Consider the following 20,616-nt stretch of genomic DNA (forward strand, 5'->3'; position numbering starts at 1 on the left):
CTTGGCATTCTCTGTTCCAGCTTCATGAGGTAGTCACCTGGAATGCATTTCAATTAACAGGTGTGCCTTGTTAATTTGTGGAATTTCGTTTATCTGGAAATGCATATCAACCAATCAGTTGTGTTGTGACAAGGTAGGGGTGGTATACAGAAGACAGCCCTATTTGGTACAAGACCAAGTCCATATTATGGCAAGAACAGCTCAAATAAGCACAGAGAAACGACAGTCCATTACTTTAAGACATGAAGGTCAGTCAATCTAGAAAAGTTCAACTTTGAAAGTCTCTTCAAGTGCAGTTGCAAAAACTCTCAAGCGCTATGATGAAACTGTCTCTCATGAGGACCGCCACTGGAAAGAAAGACCCAGAGCTACCTCTGCTGCAGAGGATAAGTTCATTAGCGTTAACTGCACCTCAGATTACAGCCCGAATAAATGCTTCTGAGTTCAAGTAACAGACACATCTCAACATCAACTGTTTAGGGGAGACTACGTGAATCAGGTTTTCATGGTCGAATTGCTTCAAAGAAACCACTACTAAATGATGCCAATAAGAAGAAGAGAATTGCTTGGGCCAAGAAACACGAGTAATGGACATTAGACCAGTGGAAATCTGTCCTTTGGTCTGATGAGATTTTTGAGATGCAGAGTAGGTGAACGCATGTGTGGTTCTCGCCGTGAAGCATGGAGGAGGTGGTGTGATGGTGTGGGGGTGCCTTGCTGGTGACACTGTCAGTGATTTATTTTGAATTCAAGACACACTTAACCAGCATAGCTACCACAGCATTCTGCAGCAATACGCCATCCCATCTGGTTTGCGCTTAGTGAGACTATCATTTGTTTTTCAACAGAACAATGATCCAAAACACACCTCCAGGCTGTGTAAGGGCTATTTGGCCAAGAAGGAGAGTGGTGGCATGCTGCATCTGATGACCAAATTGAGATGGTTTGGATTGAGTTGGACTGCAGAGTGAAGGAAAAGCAGCCATCAAGGGATTAGCTTATGTGGGAATTCCTTCAACACTGTTGGAAAAGCATTCCAGGAGAAGCTGGTATAGAGAATGCCAAGAGTGTGCAAACTGTCATCAAGGCAAAGGTGGCAACTTTGAACAATATAAAATATAAAATGTATTTTGATTTGTTTAACACTATTTTTGGATACGACATGAGCCCATATGTGTTATTTCATAGTTTTGATGTCTTCACTATTATTATACAATGTAGAAAATAGTAAAAATAAAGAAAAACACTTGAATGAGTAGGTGTCAACTTTTTACTGGTACTGTACAAACAAATTATGTGGACACCCCTTCAAATTACTGGATTTGTTGCTGATAGGTGTATAAAATTGAGCATACAGCCATGCAATCTCCATAGACAAACACCATCAGTAAAATTACCTTACTGAAGAGCTCGTACTTTCACCGTGGCACCGTCAGAGGAAGCAACGTACAATAACTGTTCGTCGGGAGCTTCGTGGAATGGGTTTCCATGGCCGAGCAGCCGCACACTCACCGTGCACAATGCCAAGCATCGGCTGTAGTGATGAAAAGCTTACCGCGATTGGACTCTGGAGCATTGGAAACGCGTTCTCTGATGAATCACGCTTCACCATCTGGCAGTCTGACTAACGAATCTGGGTTTGGCGGATACCCGGAGAATGCTACCTGCCCGAATGCGTAGTGCAAACTATAACATTTGGAAGAGGAGGAATAAAGGTCTGGGGCTGTTTTTCATGGCTCGGTCTAGGCCCCTTAGTTCCATTGAAGGGAAATCTTAACGCTACAGCATTGACATTCTAGACAATTCTTTGCTTCCAACTTTGTGGCAACAGTTTCATCCTGTTTCAGCATGACAATGCCCTGAGCACAAAGCGAGGTCCATACATAAATGGTTGTAGAGATTGGTGGGGAAGAACTTGACAGGCCTGCACAGAGCCCTGACCTCAACCACCGCTAACACCCCCACTAATGCTATTGTGGCTGAATGGAAGCAAGTCCCCGCAGCAATGTACCAACATCTAGAGTATGGATCCCAGAAGAGTGGGGACCAACTCAATATTAACGTCCATGATTTTGGAATGAGATGTTTGACTTGCAGGTGTCCACTTACTTTTGGTCATATAGTGTATGAGGCCTGCATTGCCTGTGTTCTGCAAAAGTAGAGGTACATAACTAGTTCTTCTTATCACACCCCAGTTAATCTACTGCCTGTTCGCCTGCCTGTGCTACTGGTTGAGCTGATGCTGATGCAATGCTCTCTGTCATCTGCAGTAGTGCTGAGTTCCGAGAACCTGGCTCCCGGTAATAAACCATTGATAGGTTGCAGTAGTGCTGAGTTCCGAGAACCTGGCTCCCGGTAATAAACCATTGATAGGTTGCAGTAGTGCTGAGTTCCGAGAACCTGGCTCCCGGTAATAAACCATTGATAGGTTGCAGTAGTGCTGAGTTCCGAGAACCTGGCTCCCGGTAATAAACCATTGATGGGTTGCAGTAGTGCTGAGTTCCGAGAACCTGGCTCCCGGTAATAAACCATTGATAGGTTGCAGTAGTGCTGAGTTCCGAGAACCTGGCTCCCGGTAATAAACCATTGATAGGTTGCAGTAGTGCGGCATTAGTGCATCTTCTGTCTGGTGCGCTGTGCACTCTGTGATCGGCTGTTTGGAAGTAGTCCTGGAAACGGTTGACTGTACTGTTGGCCGGCGCTTTCTCTCCGACTTTCTCATCGTTCTATAAAAATGTGCTTCCAGAGAAAAGTTTTGGACTACAGACCTCTTGAAGGCACAGCTTGTAGCCAATAATCACAACAGGAAGTGTGTTTTGATGTGACTGATATTCTCTCCCTGGGTGTTTTCGGAATGATCCTCCAGTATATCATCATCATGACAGACTATCAATAATGTAGTTATTGATTCAGTATATGTTACATACAGTACATCATGATTGTTTCACAGTACATATTGTACAACAGTAAGTAGCGTATGATACACGTCAGGGTTTGTGTTATCGGTGAATAAGCACTTGCCCCAGGGGTGTACTAAAACACTGCAGGGGTGAAGGGAGGGAGGGGGATCATTCTGTTTATTACCTCTCTGAGGTATGCACTTTGACTCCCCGAAAATGACTGCTTCTCATCCATTGCTTTATTCTGAATATCTATTGGAAATAAACCGTTTGAAATGACTTACGTCGGGTGCACAGTTTCTAGTATGACATCACTCTGAGTGCATTTAATGTGGTGGTTTTGAATGGAGGAGATATGTAAATGAATGCAGCCCTGCAGTGACATTGTGTGCTGAGAGGGCACCCTGTGGTGTCAGGATCAGTCATGATGACGTGATGGAAAGGATAGACGGCATAGAGGATGAATATATTCCGAGTTTTGCTGTTGCTGTAGTGAATCACCAGTCAGTGGAGGAGGGGACTCCAATGAGCGAGCCCGAGTGTGTGTGTGTGTGTGTGTTTGCCAAGTGGAGGGGGGAGTGTGTGTGTGTGTGTGAGGGGAGGGGGAAAAGGGGGTATTGTCCTGCCTCTGTACCCTCCTTCCCTCTCTCCCACCTCAGGCTGGCGATCTCCTCTGACAGCCTCAAGGTGTGAACGTGGTGGAAGGACCTGAAACAAGCTGCGTGTTGTCGTTGCCCCTTTTCTTTCCCCTCCCCCCTCTTTTTGTCAGAGGAGAGAGTTAGACTAGCCCCATTCCTCTATGGTGGTGGCTGGCTCTGACTCTTTGTCGGCTCAGTGTAGGGAATAAGGGGGGGTGGCTATGTGGCTGAGCGGTGTGAATATAGCATGTGCACCATAGAGCAAGCGAGCACAGTTCAGCCATGAAAGCCCAGCGGGAGAGGCTGAGGATTCCGGGACTGACGTTGGAGTGAGTATTTTCCTTATCTTCTTCTTGGGGTTGGTGACCGCACCACTGCTCCACACTGCAGCAGCAGACGGCGTCGTTGGTCTCTGCCGTTGCACCTCCTGTTTTCCTTTTTCTCTCCAGCTAGTAGCATTGTGGAGCGTTTAGCATCATGCAGCATTGCCACATACAGCAGCAGCAGCACTGTAGCAGTGTACACACGGTAGGATGTGTCACGTAAAATCCTCTGTAGTGATAGTGACGGGGACAGTGTGCGTGTGTGTGTGTTGCTGTGTGTGTCAAGCAGAGGACTGCCACACAACCTCTGTGTGGTTGCGATGAAACCCACTGACACACCCACACACATGGACACACAATACAGTGATGATTAAATGTCAGGTTTTTGTGACGCATGATCAATAAGTTGATGGGCAGTGGAGTGGCCTCGTACCCAAGGCCTTGTTTTTATTGTTGGATAACAGATCCCGCCTGCTACCAGTGACAGGAATCTGCTGGGCCTGAGACCCAAACAGCAACCACTCCGCCATGGCCCTGTTGTGTTCCTGTTGCACGTCACACAGATCTGTTCTTTGTGTAATGACTTGCGAAGGCGGTCGATTGGGTTCTCTCGGGTCACCAAGGCACATGTTTGTTTGCGTCCTCCGAGACTTCTGCTGGCGCGATGTTTAGGTATTGCTAACTCGGCATATACGTAGCCTACGCATCTCATTTAGATCCAGTTCAGTGTCGTCACTGACCGGAAGGTCAATTCTGCAGCTCTATGGAAGGTCTAGTGTTTAATCGTGGACTATTGAGATGCACTGTGCTGTTATTTGCTAATACATTTTGATTGTGTCTACGAAGTGCCATGATAGCAGGAAAAAGTCTGTTTTTTTTCTAGTTGAATTACACAAAGTAAACAGGCAGTGGTTTGGAGGGCTGAAAGACGTCCTTCACATCTTAAGAAGCTTTCTTTCCAGTGAAGTTACTTTAGAGGTTTTTTCTGTTTTCTCATAGCCTTGGGTAATCCTTCAGATTTCAGGTAGGATTTATGTTGCACTGTGCGCCTGTTTCAGGTTTCACTCTCCACCTGTGTGTGTGTGTGTGTGTGTGTGTGTGTGTGTGTGCATAGTATGGATGCTTTTTATGATAATCGCTTAAGCCTAGCAAGCCTCAAGCACCAAACAAAGTCTCTAATCCTCAAAGATGCTAAACCTGTGTTGCGTGAACAGACAAGTGCCTTGGTAACCTATTTCCAAAACACAATTTAGTTTCATTTCAAAGCTGTGCTGCTGCTGCTGCTCTGTGGTTAATGTATGTGAGCTAGCTAGCAGGACAGGGTACGTGACTGCATACATTAGCTCAAATCACTTGACAGGGCTTCTAAGTGAAAGTAGCCATTGTCCGTCCTGTGCAAACGTAGCGTGCTAAAAGAATCGCCATTTACAAAACTTACTTTTTAACTTCCAGCCTCACTCCCCGAAGCTTGAGCCCGACACCCACAAGTCCTTGCAGCCCTCTCAGCCCGTTGCACGCATTTCATTTTTGGAGGTAAGCGTCACGAGCTTCTTTGACCATCATGTTAATTTTGTATTTGTGGGTTGAGGGAAATCCATGCTGGACTGTGAAAAGGTGTGAGTCGATAGTCCTTGCGATCAGTAGTTTGTCATAACAGAGAGGTGTGTTTTTTTTTCTCTCTCTCTGAAATCGGTCTCCTTTGGTGCAGTTTTGATGGAAGAGGATAGAGTGCTTATATAATGGTCTTAGTGTCTCCTTCACCTTACTCCTTTTCTATAGTCTGGTTTTGAGGCTTCTCTTTCAAGTGCAAAGAAGGATTTGTGGCATTTTGTGGGGAATGGTCAGAATCCCCATGCTTGATTGATTTATTAGAAAATGCATTTGAAAGAAAAGGGTCATACAGTGATTTTAGGTCACACTGTTGCATACCTTTTTTTCCATTGCTGTTGTTTGCTCTTGTTTTAGATGTCAACATATATGACCTTCCAACCATCCAAGTAAGTTAAGTCCTTTCGACATTGGAGCCAACTGAAACCTTAGATCAACACACACCCACCCTTTCCCCAAAATGAGGTCCGCTACCGCCCGTGTTGGCCAACAGCAAAATGGATTTAGATGGAACCTGTATCTGGTCAAATGGGCCTTTGCGTCTTGCTACTGTGGCTGAGGCATGTCAAGACTGTATCATCTGGAGGAGTGACGGAGGGGGCGGGGTGGTATGGCTGTCTCCCTGAGTGTTTCCTTCACTTCTCTCTCTCCTCGCTCTCCCTAAATCCTCTCCTCTCTGCGTAGCACACTAATGATGTCGGAGATAGCAGGTCACACTGTCCTCTTCCCTGTCTCTTGATGGTGTCGCATGGCGAGCCGCCGTGAATCAGCCTTTTGTTCCTGGAGTAGGTTCATCTGGTTTCGCATATTCAACTGGGTCATTGAGCTCGAACCCTACTTTTGTTGTATTAGCCATTTTGGCTCATTAATGTTTACATGACCCCTAGTTTTCTTCCCTCCTACAACTTTGGTTGTAATGAGAAGGACATAACAAAAGGATAAAGAGTTCATCCTTTCTGGAAAACATGCTGTTTTTCTTGTGTGATTGATAGGCTACAGATGACTTGAATTAGTCAAGTTCATGAGAGCACGGTAGAGGCAGTATCCATTCTAAATTCTGGAAATGACTCATATTTATATATTTATTCACGTGTGTGCATCAGTTTCATGCCCATGTTTTATTGATAACAGCCTTTGTAGTATAAATTATGTCGTGGTTACTATTTTGTGATGTTTGGAGTGGACTCTATTACTATTACTAGGGGTCTATTACTATTACTTTTACGGACGTTAATATTCTTCATATAGTATGCTATACTTTTTTATAAATCCATTGGCGATGCATGTGTTGACGCCAGATACGTTTTCAACTGTGAATGTACGAACGGCATGAAAGACTGAGTTGTCTATCAATAAGTAGCAGAATGCCCCCCCTCGCATCACCTCTGACCACACATTGTGCTGCTAGCTACTCTCTTACAGCTCCATTGAGAAGAGCAGTAGCTTAACATTGAAGTTATTCACTTCCACAAAGATTGCAACATTTATGCCGTACAGTAGTAGCATACTGTTCATAGTTGAAACTAGGAAATATCTTAATTGAGAATTTTGTAGGAAAGTGGCTAATCTCCAAAAACATCACATCTTTGATGCTACTCTTTCCGCCTATCTGCATTTTGTAAAATGTTGGCATATATTTGTTTATATGAAATGTCACTCTGTAGTTGATGACCTGAACTGTAATGTGTATTTGAATTATGCCTTGTGTCGTCTGCTGGTTACTGTTAGTGTCACACTGTGAGTAACCAATGGGAAGGTCTTCACACTGACTAGTGAACCCCTCAGACAATGAGCATGCTTGTCAGAGCTATTTTAGCGTTAGCTGCTACTGCTAGCTAGTTTTTTTCCAGTTTGATTTTGTACATTTATTCTACAATATTGCCCTGTTAGAATTTGTTTTTTACTAGCTACAACAAGTTTACAACCATTTTGGTTGTCAGGTCATGTCTACCCGTTAAGAAACAAAAGGCAAATCACAGTTGCTATAGTAGCTTGCTAATGCTAACCAGTCAATGAGAAAAGGATATAATTACTCGCTAGGCTAACCAGCAAGGGCAGACTGGGTATCCATCAGCTAATCCAGCTTCAGAATAAAGCCTTTGATGTCAAGTATCTGGTGTCAGTCAGAATTCCCCCATGTGTAATATCAGCCATCAGGACAATGATGTTTCACAGTGATTCCAGAGAACATGGTGAACTTTAATCAGGATTAATGAATTAGGGTAGATTACTCGACTCGGCTAATTGCTGTGCTGCACAGAATGTATAATTTCCCCCCAAATATTTGAAACCCATTACTGTAAGTTATGGGCAAGAGAATTAGCACATCAAACCAGAACACTTCCCTTCCTTTTAGTCTAATGTACTGACACCATGTTTCTATTATGTGCATATTCAAATATATTTAATTGAGTCCAAGTTTTGTAGTAAACTGTAGTTTGAGGTAAACACCAATCAGAATGTAGCCGCTTTCCCATATAGTTCATTTATCATTCAAATATATTTATTCACATTTTAATAACATTGTGTATATTATATTGTCTGTCGGACTGCAGAAACCTCAATGTTTAAAAAAAAATCTATAAACCACCAGCTTTAAAGTGCACCTCTACAGACATCATTTAAATACGCTTCCAATAAAGTTTAACCTCAAATTGATCTTCTGACGAGTCTGCACATCTCCATCTAATAACGGAATCAGTTTACCATTAATGGTGGTTGTGCCTTTTGAAATCACCCTCTTTTATCTGGAGCACAGAAGCAGAGCAGGGCCATAATTAGTGCTGGGCTGGGCCTGTCACATCACTCTACCGGGACACAGAGCTCTGAGGGGGGGGGCTGGGCCTGTCACATCACTCTACCGGGACACAGAGCTCTGAGGGGGGCTGGGCCTGTCACATCACTCTACCGGGACACAGAGCTCTGAGGGGGGCTGGGCCTGTCACATCACTCTACCGGGACACAGAGCTCTGAGGGGGGCTGGGCCTGTCACATCACTCTACCGGGACACAGAGCTCTGAGCTGGGCCTGTCACATCACTCTACCGGGACACAGAGCTCTGAGGGGGGCTGGGCCTGTCACATCACTCTACCGGGACACAGAGCTCTGAGGGGGGGGCTGGGCCTGTCACATCACTCTACCGGGACACAGGGCTCTGGGGGGGGGGCTGGGCCTGTCACATCACTCTACCGGGACACAGAGCTCTGAGGGGGGGGCTGGGCCTGTCACATCACTCTACCGGGACACAGGGCTCTGAGGGGGGGGGGCTGGGCCTGTCACATCACTCTACCGGGACACAGAGCTCTGAGGGGGGGGCTGGGCCTGTCACATCACTCTACCGGGACACAGAGCTCTGAGGGGGGCTGGGCCTGTCACATCACTCTACCGGGACACAGGGCTCTGAGGGGGGGGGCTGGGAGGCCTGCATGACTACCTGACGTCAGAATCACTGCTTCACATTTGAAAAAGGTGTTCTATCACAGGTCCTGACGAGGGACCCTGGGGTTTTACAATATAATAATAATAATATATGCCATTTAGCAGACGCTTTTATCCAAAGCGACTTACAGTCATGTGTGCATATATTCTACGTATGGGTGGCCCCGGGGATCGAACCCACTACCCTGGCGTTACAAGCGCCATGCTCTACCAACTGAGCTACAGATATTTTACAGCGCATGTGACCTTGTTATCAGCAATGCTTATGACTATTGGCTAGAGCTCTCTGAAAGCACATGGTCTGACCAGAGCGCAGAGTTTTTCTTGGTCAGGTAATTTGATTGAACCTGATTGTATGATCAAAAAATATATATTTTTGTGTTCATTACAGGGACTTGCTACAGTATCTATAGATAGGGCCAGGAGTACTTCCTGGCCAGGTCACGTGGTTCTAGGAAAAACTGTCTGGACGTTGGACTTGGGAGTTTGGAGCACTGCATCAGTTGTCAATCAATGCCTGTGTCCTGTGATTGGATCCCATTCTGTGTCCCTGACTGGGTGTCAATGGGTGTCTCTATTTCCCCTCAGGGAGTGTTATGTATCTCCCGAGGCTCTTCAGGTGGAGCATACACAATGTAACATGAACCTGGCTGACATCACTGTCGACTGCCGCCATGCTATCTGCTGTGGAGTGTGTGACTGCATGCCTCTCCTCCTACCCAACTGCCTGCCTAGCCGCCCTTCTCACAAACAAACGTGCAAGCTGATCTCAGCCAACCGCCAAGAGTGTGTGTATGTGTGCGAGTCTGTGTGAGTGCTTGCGCGTGTGTGTTTGCGCGCCCGTGTCTGTGTGTACGCGCATGTGTGTCTCATCTGACCCACTTGTTTACATATAGTCCCCTGTATGTGGCCTGTTATCTTCCTTTAAGATAGTCCAGTGGGCATGAGACAATGGGATCAAAGGGTGGCAGGAGTTAAGATGAGATTGTCTGTCATGAAGTGAGTCAGACTCTGTCTCACTGCCTGCTTTAAGAACAAACTGTAGGAAGGATGAACTATGGAAGGGAGGGGGGGGAGCCTGGCTGCCTTTAATAGAGGACAACCGTGGAAAAGCACAGCGTTTCCATTTCAAACAGGACCTGCTTAAGATCGGCCCATGAGGCATTTTGGAGGGGAGCCAGATTGCGAAAGCTGTGAATGTACCGCAATGTCCGCTGGTGATGCAGCACTGCTCTGACTCACCCCGCGCTTGGGACGCGGAGTGGTAGATGCCGCCTGTTACATGATATGGAGCATGTTGAGCTGGTAGGGAGAGAGAGAGAGCGAGAGAGAGGGGGGTGAGTGACTGTATGGGATCTGGAAACAAACGCACAGAGAAAGGAAGAGCAAAAGTCAGCTTCTATAAGGTGTTATATCCCGGTCGTAGAGGCTTATAAGCTGACCTGAATCAAACCGTGTTCCCTGGAGTACTTTTTTGTTTTTTTGGAACTGCACTTAAAGGACGCTGCAGTGTCCACTCTGCCAGTGTGTGTGTGTATGCCGCAGCTGGCTGCAGATGTGTCCGAGCAGCAGAGTAAGTTTGGAGCCTTGGAGGAGGATGGGGGCTGTTCAAGTGTTGGCGCTTGTCGCCGGGACCGTTGTTGTAGGGGACGGGTCGCCCCCCATGTTCATGACACCCGGCGCTTCTCATCGCCGGGTCTTTTGAGACCCCCAGTCCACGTCTCGCTTCCTGGAAGGGGCTGGCATGACTTTGGCACAATGTCGGACTCCAGTCTGTGGACGGTTCTCTCCAATTTTACCGTGCCACACTTTCTCAGCAGGCTCAGACGATCCAAAAGGTAACCTTGATGACAAACGGTGTGTTTTGTTCAGTGAGTGTAGGTTTGGTTCTTCTATCGGTCATATGTAGGCTACTTGGGACTTTGTAGCCAGAGTTGTGCGAAGAATTCAGAGATGAGTAGAAGAGCAAGCCTTTTCTACTACCTTTTGATTTGGACAGACCAGTGAGTGACCAGTAGCGAATGTGTTGTTGCCTTGTCTGGGTCATCTGAGATGTTTTATGCTGACGTTGACCCGGGACAATAAGTTGGGTGTTACTGCCTACGTATTGTGTGTGATTGAGCCTTGTGGCACTGTAACGCCAGTTGAGTGTTTGATTGCTTTCAAGGCAGTATCTCGTGGGCCATGCACTCTATCAAGGACTATGAGTAACCTGTCTCCTTAAGGTGGAACAGGGGAGTGTTGACTTTTAGGAATATGACGTGAAATGTGATATCTGGTACCTCTCATCTGTTACCTCATCAGAACAGAAGCCACAAACTTTTCCCATGAATACTGTAGGTGTGTCTTAAAGGTTATGGGTGGAGTTTGAGCTTCATACAATGACCTTTCACTGAACATCCTTCTCTCTGTAGCACTGCATCGTTCAGAGGTTTGTAAGTTACATCGCGCTCTTCCTCACATAATACGACTTTCAGGAGGGACTGGACCAAGTGCATGTGAGGAAGAGCGCGATGTAACTTACAAACCTCTGGACGATGCAGTGCTCCACGGGTTGACCTATTTTGTACCAAAGAACGGCTTCATATCAGATGATGTCCTCACTACTCTGCATATTCAGGACATGCTGTACTGCACTCTGTAATCTATTCCATTCATCAGAAAATCACCAGGGGGCTTTTTTCAGTATAAAGACATAGATTTATAGGAGTAACTGAAACAAATTGAGATAAGAGGCTGTTTAGTTTATTAGGATCCCCATTAGCTACCCCCCCCCCCTTAAGATTTAGATGCACTATTGTAAAGTGACTGTTCCACTGGATGTCATAAGGTGAATGCACCAATTTGTAAGTCGCTCTGGATAAGAGCGTCTGCTAAATGACTTAAATGTATGTAAATGTACTGCACATACAGCAGCTACTCTTCCTGGGTTCCACATAATATATATAATATATGCCATTTAGCAGACGCTTTTATCCAAAGCGACTTACAGTCATGTGTGCATACATTCTACGTATGGGTGGTCCCGGGGATCGAACCCACTACCCTGGCGTTACAAGCGCCATGCTCTACCAACTGAGCTACAGAAGGACCACACATAAAACGTAGAAATACATGACAAAATTCAGAACAGTTGTAGACAAGAACAACATAAGGTATTACGTTGAATTCAATATACAAGATAAAATAAGAGGTGTATATACTCAACAAAAATGTAAATGCAATTTAATTTTTAATTTTACTTGAGTTACAATTCATATACGGATATTATTCAATTCAAATGAATTAGTTAGGCCGTAATCTGTGGATTTGACATGACTGGGAATACAGATATGCATCTGTTGGTCACAGATACTTTTAAAATAAGGTAGGGGCGTGTATCAGAAAACCAGTCAGTATCTGGTGTGACCACCATTTTCCACAGGCAGCGCGACACATCTCCTTCGCATAGTGTTGATTGTGGCCATGCGACCAACACTTCACATGTTGTTCAGTGTATATTGGAAAGACACCAAGAGACAACTAAAATTCTATTTACATTCTATTCATACAGTATTATCTGTACATATTTGCATTCTTATATACAGTACAGTTAAATTAGATCTTTAGAGGACAGGTGCTGTGATACAAGATGTCTTTATCTGGGGTTTTTTAAGCCAAACGTGCTTTTTGCCTAAGTAAGCTGGCAGAGCATTCCACGATGACATGGCTCTATACATAACTGAGCGACGAGTTTAATCTGTTTTTGGTTTGGGTACCGTGAAGGTACCCATAGTGGAATGTCGGGTGGGGTATGTATGCCTGTTTGAAGGGAACGCAACTAGATTGTACACGCGGTTAGGCATTTTTTAACAGAAATGTTTCTTAAAAAGAGAAGTAGTACATTTCTCCTCAACCATGAATGTTGTTAATGTTTGTTCTGTGCAGTTAATGGCAAGGTGTGCTGCTTTGTTTTGAGCCAGCTGCAGCAGGTCTTTCGTTGCTGCACCTGAAGTGGATTGGAGCCAAAATGGGCAGGGTCAAAGTTAACTGAACTAGAGGGATTGCTGTGAGTGAATAGGCATGTTAATATCAGTAGTAAGTGATTTGATTATGTGGGGAGCCGAGCTTTCTCGGTTGGGATCTGATGGGAGGGATGCTGTCCCATGTAAGGAGACCACAGAACAGTGCACAGAACTACTGTATGGTCATGTCCTGAACTGGGATGACCTAGAATGGGTTTATTCCCAGTTGTGTGTAATACGAAAAGAAGTGTACCATATAGAAATGATTGTTCTCGAACTCCATGTTATTATGAAAAAAAAAAAAATCTGTTTTTGTTATACTTTTATCTGTGATTGAACCATTGAGACATCTGAAGTGCCGTGCTGGGTATTTGTGTTGTGGCGTTATCCACTCTTTCTAATACAGAAATGTGATTCTTTCTTTTTACTTTTTGGGTTTTGTTTTGTATTGCTAGGTTGTTACTGCACTGTTGGAGCTAGAAACGCAAGCATTTAGCTAGGTGTTACTGCACTGTTGGAGCTAGAAACACAAGCATTTAGCTAGGTGTTACTGCACTGTTGGAGCTAGAAACACAAGCATTTAGCTAGGTGTTACTGCACTGTTGGAGCTAGAAACACAAGCCTTTAGCTAGGTGTTACTGCACTGTTGGAGCTAGAAACAAGCATTTAGCTAGGTGTTACTGCACTGTTGGAGCTAGAAACACAAGCATTTAGCTAGGTGTTACTGCACTGTTGGACCTAGAAACACAAGCATTTAGCTAGGTATTACTGCACTGTTGGAGCTAGAAACACAAGCATTTCCACTAGATATTACTGCACTGTTGGAGCTAGAAACACAAGCATTTAGCTAGGTGTTACTGCACTGTTGGAGCTAGAAACACAAGCATTTCCACTAGATATTACTGCACTGTTGGAGCTAGAAACACAAGCATTTAGCTAGGTATTACTGCACTGTTGGAGCTAGAAACACAAGCATTTAGCTAGGTATTACTGCACTGTTGGAGCTAGAAACACAAGCCTTTCCACTAGATATTACTGCACTGTTGGAGCTAGAAACACAAGCATTTCGCTGCACCTGCCATAACATCTTAAAAATCTGTGTACGCGACCAATAAACTTTGATTTGATGAGCATTTCTAAAGTAGGAACTTTGAGGTGAACAGGACATGCAATATGGGAATATATTTGTTAAGTAATAAATCTTAAATTTCAACAAACATTTCTGTAAAAGCAGTATTCCCAATGACCAAATTGTGGTAACGCACAGGAACTCAAGTTCTTTTGTTCTTCCGATCAGGATGAATACCTCACCATCAAATGCCAACCGCATTACCCCCCAAGATGATAATTTTATTCGATTTATACGGCTCTCAACTACACTAGACTTTGTGCAAACTGGAAACCTCATATATTGAGGCCGCATTTAATGTAGCTTAGAAATGTATTGAAGGAAGTCTGAGGAAAACGCTACCGAAGTCCTATCAACACATCTCCTATGCTACTCGCGCATCGAGCACTCGTGATCATTACTTCTCCCCCTTCCGGGGAGCCTACAAGGTCCTCCTTTGCCCTCAGATCTCCTCCCATTTTGCGCCTCCCCTCCTATAGGCAGAAAGTTAAACAGGAAGTACCTGTGGTAAAGTCTGTTCAACGTTAGTCTGACCAATCGGAATCTATACTTCAAGATTGTTTTGTTCATGCGGAATGGGAAATTTTCCGGGTTGACTCTGAAAATAGAATCGATGTGTACACTAACTCGGTGACTGAGTTCATCAGGAAGTGTATAGAGGATGTTGTTCGATTCCCGGGACCACCCATACATAGAATGTATGCACACATGACTGTAAGTCGCTTTGGATAAAAGCGTCTGCTAAATGGCATATATTATTATTATTATTATTATTCTCACTGTGACTATTAGAACTAATCCAAACCAAATATGGATAGATGGCATATGCCAAACTGAAAGCACTAACCACCACATTTAATCACGGCAAGGTGACTGGGAACATGGATGTGTACAACTGACCAGCTACAGTATTCCCTCTAAGGCAATCAGAAGCAAAATGACAGTACAGGGATAAAGTGCAATTCAATGGCTCAGACACAAGACGTCTCCACAATTCATTATTTCACTGTTAATATTACAGAACCTTTGTTTTTTTAAATTCACAACTTAGTGTGTCCATTTAAATCTGAAAATTTAAAGGGCTTTGACAAAATTGACACCCTCGACTTAATATTTGGTAGCTTCCTTTAGACATCGATGTGCTTCCTGCACCTCTGTACTGGCAGTTTGGCCCACTCCTGGTTTGCTGTGCAAACTGCTTCCATCCTTCTTACAAGTTGTCAATGGGATTTCGATCTGGACTCATTGCTGGCCACTTAAGAATAGTCCAGCGTTTTTTCTTGAACCATTGCTGGTTGTTTTTTGAAGTGTGTTTAGGGGTCATTGTCCTCCTGGAAGACCCATGACCTTCGACAGAGACTCAACTTTATGACACTGGGTCTGACATTGCGCTCCAAAATGGCTTGGTATTTTCCTGATTTCGTAAGGCCATGCACACGTTCAAGTTCCAGTGCCAGAGGCAGCAAAGCAACCCCTAAACATCACTGAACTGCCTCCATGTTTGACTGTAGGGAAGTTATTTTCTTTGAAGGACACATTTTGTTTTTACGTTTAAAAAAAAGATTTTAAAATTCTACACAGTTTTCTGGAGGAAATAGTGTGTTTGAAAAAAGTGCAAGGGACTCCTTATTAAGGGAAAGCCAAACCCTGAGCCGCCAACGTGGGCCACTGCCGTTCACGAGGACTGTGAACTCTCGTTCTCCGTGGCCAACGTGAGTAAGACGATTAAGCGTATTAACCCTTGCAAGGCTGCCGGCCCAGACGGCATCCCAAGCCACATCCACAGAGCATGTGCAGACCAGCTGGCTGGCTGGAATGTTAATGGACATATTCAATCACTCCCAGTCTGTTGCTTCAAGATGTCCACCATTGTTCCTGTACCCAAGAAAGTGAAGGTAACTGAACTAAATGTCTATTCATCAGGAAGTGCTTTGAGATGCTAGTTAAGGATCATATCACCTCCTTGCCCAACACCCTAGACCCACTAAAATTTGCATATCGCCCCAACAGATCCACGGATGACTAAACCGCCATCGCACTGCACACTGCCCTATCCCATCTGGACAAGAGGAATACCAATGTAAGAATGCTGTTCTTCGACTACAGCTCATCCTTCAACAACATAATGCCCTCCAAGCTCATCACTAAGCTTGGGGCCCTGGGTCTGAACCCCGCCCTGTGCAACTGGGCCCTGGACTTCCTGACAGGCGATCCCAGGTGGTGAAAATAGGCAACAACACTTCTGCCATGCTGATCCTCAACACAGGGGCCCCAGAAGGGTGCATGCTCAGCCCCTTCTTGTACTCCCCTTTCACCCATGACTGCATGGCCATGCACGGCTCCAACTCAATCATCAAGTTTGCTGATTGCCATCAACGACGAGACAGCTTACAGGTAGGAGGTAAGAGCCCTGGCAGACTGGTGCCTACCTCTCCCTCAATGTCAACAAAATGAATGAGCTGTTCATGGACTTCAGGAGACACCAGAGAGGGCACACCCCCACCCATATTGACGGGAGCGTAGTGGAAGCTTTTCACCATCTCCGTCACTGATAAGCTGAAATGGTCCATTCACACAGACAGTGTGGTGAAGAAGGCGCAACAGCACCTGTTCAACCTCAGGAGGCTGAAAATATCTTGGCCCCTAAGACCCTCACAAACATCTAAATATGCACCATTGAGGGAGTCCTGTCAGGCTGTATCACCACCTGGTACGGAAATTGCAACGTCCTCAGGGCTCTCCAGAGGGTGGTGCGGTCAGCACAATGCATCACCGGGGCACACTGCCTGTTTCCCAGGACATCTACAGTACCTGGTGTCACAGGATGGCCAAGAAGATCATCAAGTACCTCAGCCACCCGAGGCCTGTTCACCCCGCTAACATCTAGAAGGTGGACAAAGTGCATGTGCGTCAAAGCTGTGACCGAGAGACTGAAAACTGCTTCTATCTCCAGGCCATCGGACTGTTAAATGCCCGGTACTCTTCCCTGCACCTTAGGGACTGTTGCCTTCAGAAAGTATGGACTTTTTGAACATTTTGTTGTGTTACAGCCAGAAACTATTAACTTATTTTTTTTTGTATCACTGGCCTACACACAATACCCCATAATGTGAAAGTGAAATTATGTTTTTAGAAATTGTTACAAATTAATAAAAAAATGTAAGGCTGAAATCCCTTGAGTCAATAAGTATTAAACTCCTTTGTTATGGCCTAAATAAATTCAGGGGTAAATATTTGCTTAACAATTCGCATAATAAGTTGTATGGACTCGCTCTGTGAGTGATAGTAACACAATAATAGTGTTTCAAATTATTTTTGAATGACTAGCTCATCTCTGTACCCAACACAGAATTATCAGTAAGGTGCCTCAGTCGACCAGTGACTTTAGATTCAATCAGAAAGACCAGGGAGGTTTTCCAATGCCTCACAAAGAAGGGCACCTATTGGTGGAGAAAAAAGCATAATAAAGCTAATGTTGAATATCCCTTTGATCATGTTGAAGTTACTATTTATACTTTGGATGGTGTATCAATAGACCCAGTCACTACAAACATACAGGCGTCTTTCCTAACTTAGTTCCAGGAGAGAAAGGAAACCACTCAGGGATTTCACCATGAGGCCAAAGGTGACTATAAATTACAGAGTTTAATGGCTGTGATAAGATAAAACTGAGGATGAATCAACAACATTGTAGTTGCTCCACAATTCTAACCAAATTGAGAGTGAAAAGAAGGAAGCCTGTACAGAACATGCATCTTGTTTACAATAAGGCTCTAAAGTAAATGTAAAAAATACGCCAAAGAAATTATCATTATGTCCTGAATACGAAGTCTTATGTTTGGGGCAAATCCACACAACACATTACTGAGTACCACTATTCATACTTTCAATCATGGTGGTGGCTGCATCAAGTTATGAGTATGATTGTCATCGGCAAGGACTATGGAGTTTTTATTTATTTAGGTTTTTAGGATAAAAAGAAGCTGTATATAACTACTGTAAGCACAGGAAAAATCCTAGAGGACAACCTGGTTGTCTGCTTTCCAACAGACACTGGGAGACACATTCACCTTTCAGCAGGGCAATAACCTTAATCACAAGGCCAAATATACACTGGAATTACCAAAGTGACATTGAATGTTTCTGAGTGGCCTAGTTACAGTTTTGACTTAAATCGGCTTGGAAAATCTATGGCAAAACTTGAAAATGTCTGTTTAGCAATGATCAACAACCAACTTTTAAGTAAGCATTTCACGGTAAGGTTGTATTTGGCACATGTGACAAATTCGATTTTGAACTTAAAAGAGCTTGAAGAATTTTTTAAAGAATGTGCAAATATTGTACAATCCAGGTGTGCAAAGCTCTTTGAGACTTACCCAGAAAGACTCATAGCTGTATTCGCTGCCAAAGGGGATCCTAACATGTATTGCCACAGGGGGTTAAATACTTATGTGATCAAGATATAGTAGTGTTTTCTTTTTTTGCATAAATGTTTTACAAATGTTTTCATTTCTATTCCACTTTGGCATTACTGAATATTTTGTGTTGATTGTTGACAAAAATTCCAATTAAATCCATTCTAATCCCACCTTGAAAAAGTCCAGGGTTGGGAATACTTTCTGAAGGAACGGTACATCATCACTGAACAATGGTCACTTTTTAATAATGTTTACATACTATTTTACCCTCTTCATATGCACACTACAAGAGCAAAAGTAAGTGGACACCAGCTCGTAGAACATCTCATTCCAAAATCATGGGTATTAATATGGAGTTGGTCCCCCTCTTTGCTGCTATAATAGCCTCCACTCTTCTGGGAAGGCTTTCCACTGAATGTTGGAACATTGCTGCGGGAACTTGCTTCCATTCAGTTACAAGCGCATTAGTGAGGTTGGGCACAGATGTTGGGCGATTAGACCTGGTTCGCGTTCCAATTTATCCCAAAGGTGTTTGATGGAGTTGAGGTCAGGGCTCTGTGCAGGCTAGTCAAGTGCAGGCTCGACAAACTATTTCTGTATGGACCTTGCTTTGTGCATATGTGCATTGTCATGCTGAAACAGGAAAGGGCCTTCACCCCCCAAACCGTTGTCACAAAGTTGGAAGCACAGAATCATCTAGAATGTCATTGTATGCTGTAGTGTTTAGTGAGATTTTCACCACTTAAACCGATACTCGGCATTGCACATGGTGATCTAAGGCTTGTGTGCGACTGCTTGGCCATGGAAACCCATTTAATGAAGCTCCCAACGAATTGTTCTTGTGCTGATGTTCCAGAGGCAGTTGGGAATTCGGTAGTGAGTGTTGACCGCGCTTCAGCACTCAGCGGTCCCGTTCTGTGAGCTTGTGTGGCCTACCACTTTGTTGCTCCTAGACGTTTCCACTTCACAATAACAGCATGTATAGTTGACCGGCGCAGCTCTAGGATAGCATACATTTGACTTGTTGGAAAGGTGGCATCCTATGGCGGTGCAACATTCAAAGTCGGAGCTTTTCTGTAAGGCCATTCTACTGCCAATGTTTGTCTATGGAGATCGCATAGCTGTGTGCTCGATTTTTATATACCTGTCGGAAACGAGTGTGGCTGAAATGGCCAAATCCACTATTCTGAGAGGTGTCCACATACTTTTGTGTATATATAGTGTATATACCTTATTCTAGTTAAGGCTGATCCTATATAACTACTGCTATACACACACACCATTTCTATACTGTCTGCCTCACACCATTCTTTTCCTTGCATCCCCAAAAACGTTATGAAATTAATTAAGAAATAACAGAATGAGCAATGTCATAAATATATATGACATTGCTCATTCTGAAATAGGTTGTGAGCTTATATCACGGGAATTAGAGATAATAGAAGAAATAAAAGAATGAGCCATGTCTGATATATGACATGGCTCATTCTGTTATTTCTTAATGAATTTCTAAACATTTTTGGGGATGTGTGTATTGTTAGGTATCTCTGTCGGTTTCCCTCCTTCTTTCAGTGTTGTGCCAGTCTGTTGTATATTGGGCTGATGTCAGCTCACCTGACAAGGAAGCAAAGCTCGAAGAAGTAAAAAAAAAATGAGATGAATCATGACTTCGTGTTGTTGACAAGGGGTCAAGATAAGGCTTTGGATATTCTCGGATTGGAAAGCAAAACAGTGTTCTAAACTAAGGAAATGAATTTTAAAGCCTTGCTGAACTAGAAGCTAGTGAATGCAGGAAATTCATGTAATAGAGTGTACGAACAGCACAACAACTTTCAAGACAAATGCAGAGCGATTTCCACACAATTTGTCTCTCGGCAGTGTTCCTTTGTTGCCTCTCTCAAAGAAGACTAAATGTGTGATTTTTTTTTTATTATTATAGAAAATCATACACTGAAGTTGAGGAACAATAGAAAGTAATTCTACTTTGAAAGTTGATAAACTTGAGAAAATGGTCCTTGATTGTTTTGGTACATGTACTGGAGAGCTCTTCTTTGTCTACACCCACTCAGCATCGTTCACACTCTTAAACCTTAGCCCCAAGCATCGCTTTAAGGATTCACATGTGCTAAACAGAGTGAGTAGTGTAGTACACAACCAA

At 44.0% G+C, this 20,616-nt stretch overlaps 1 protein-coding gene across 6 annotated transcripts in view; it reads left to right on the plus strand.

Moving 5' to 3' along the window:
• The window catches only part of LOC124006760 (microtubule-associated serine/threonine-protein kinase 3-like), a 164,992-nt gene that overhangs the window by 97,519 nt on the left and 46,857 nt on the right, over positions 1-20,616 (plus strand). Inside the window, exons 1-2 of one of the 6 annotated variants that reach the window (XM_046316891.1) lie at positions 3,724-3,867; positions 5,314-5,394. The exons of 4 other annotated variants lie outside the window; for them this stretch is intronic. In XM_046316891.1, the coding sequence (XP_046172847.1) occupies positions 3,821-3,867; positions 5,314-5,394 (128 nt within the window). In that variant the 5' untranslated portion in view covers positions 3,724-3,820. Of the gene's footprint in view, positions 1-3,723; positions 3,868-5,313; positions 5,395-10,245; positions 10,746-20,616 lie in introns of those variants that run through there. One more of the 6 variants, XM_046316889.1, reaches the window with a different exon arrangement.

This window comes from Oncorhynchus gorbuscha, linkage group LG20, assembly GCF_021184085.1.
Source record: "Oncorhynchus gorbuscha isolate QuinsamMale2020 ecotype Even-year linkage group LG20, OgorEven_v1.0, whole genome shotgun sequence".
Taxonomy (NCBI): Eukaryota; Metazoa; Chordata; class Actinopteri; order Salmoniformes; family Salmonidae; genus Oncorhynchus; species Oncorhynchus gorbuscha.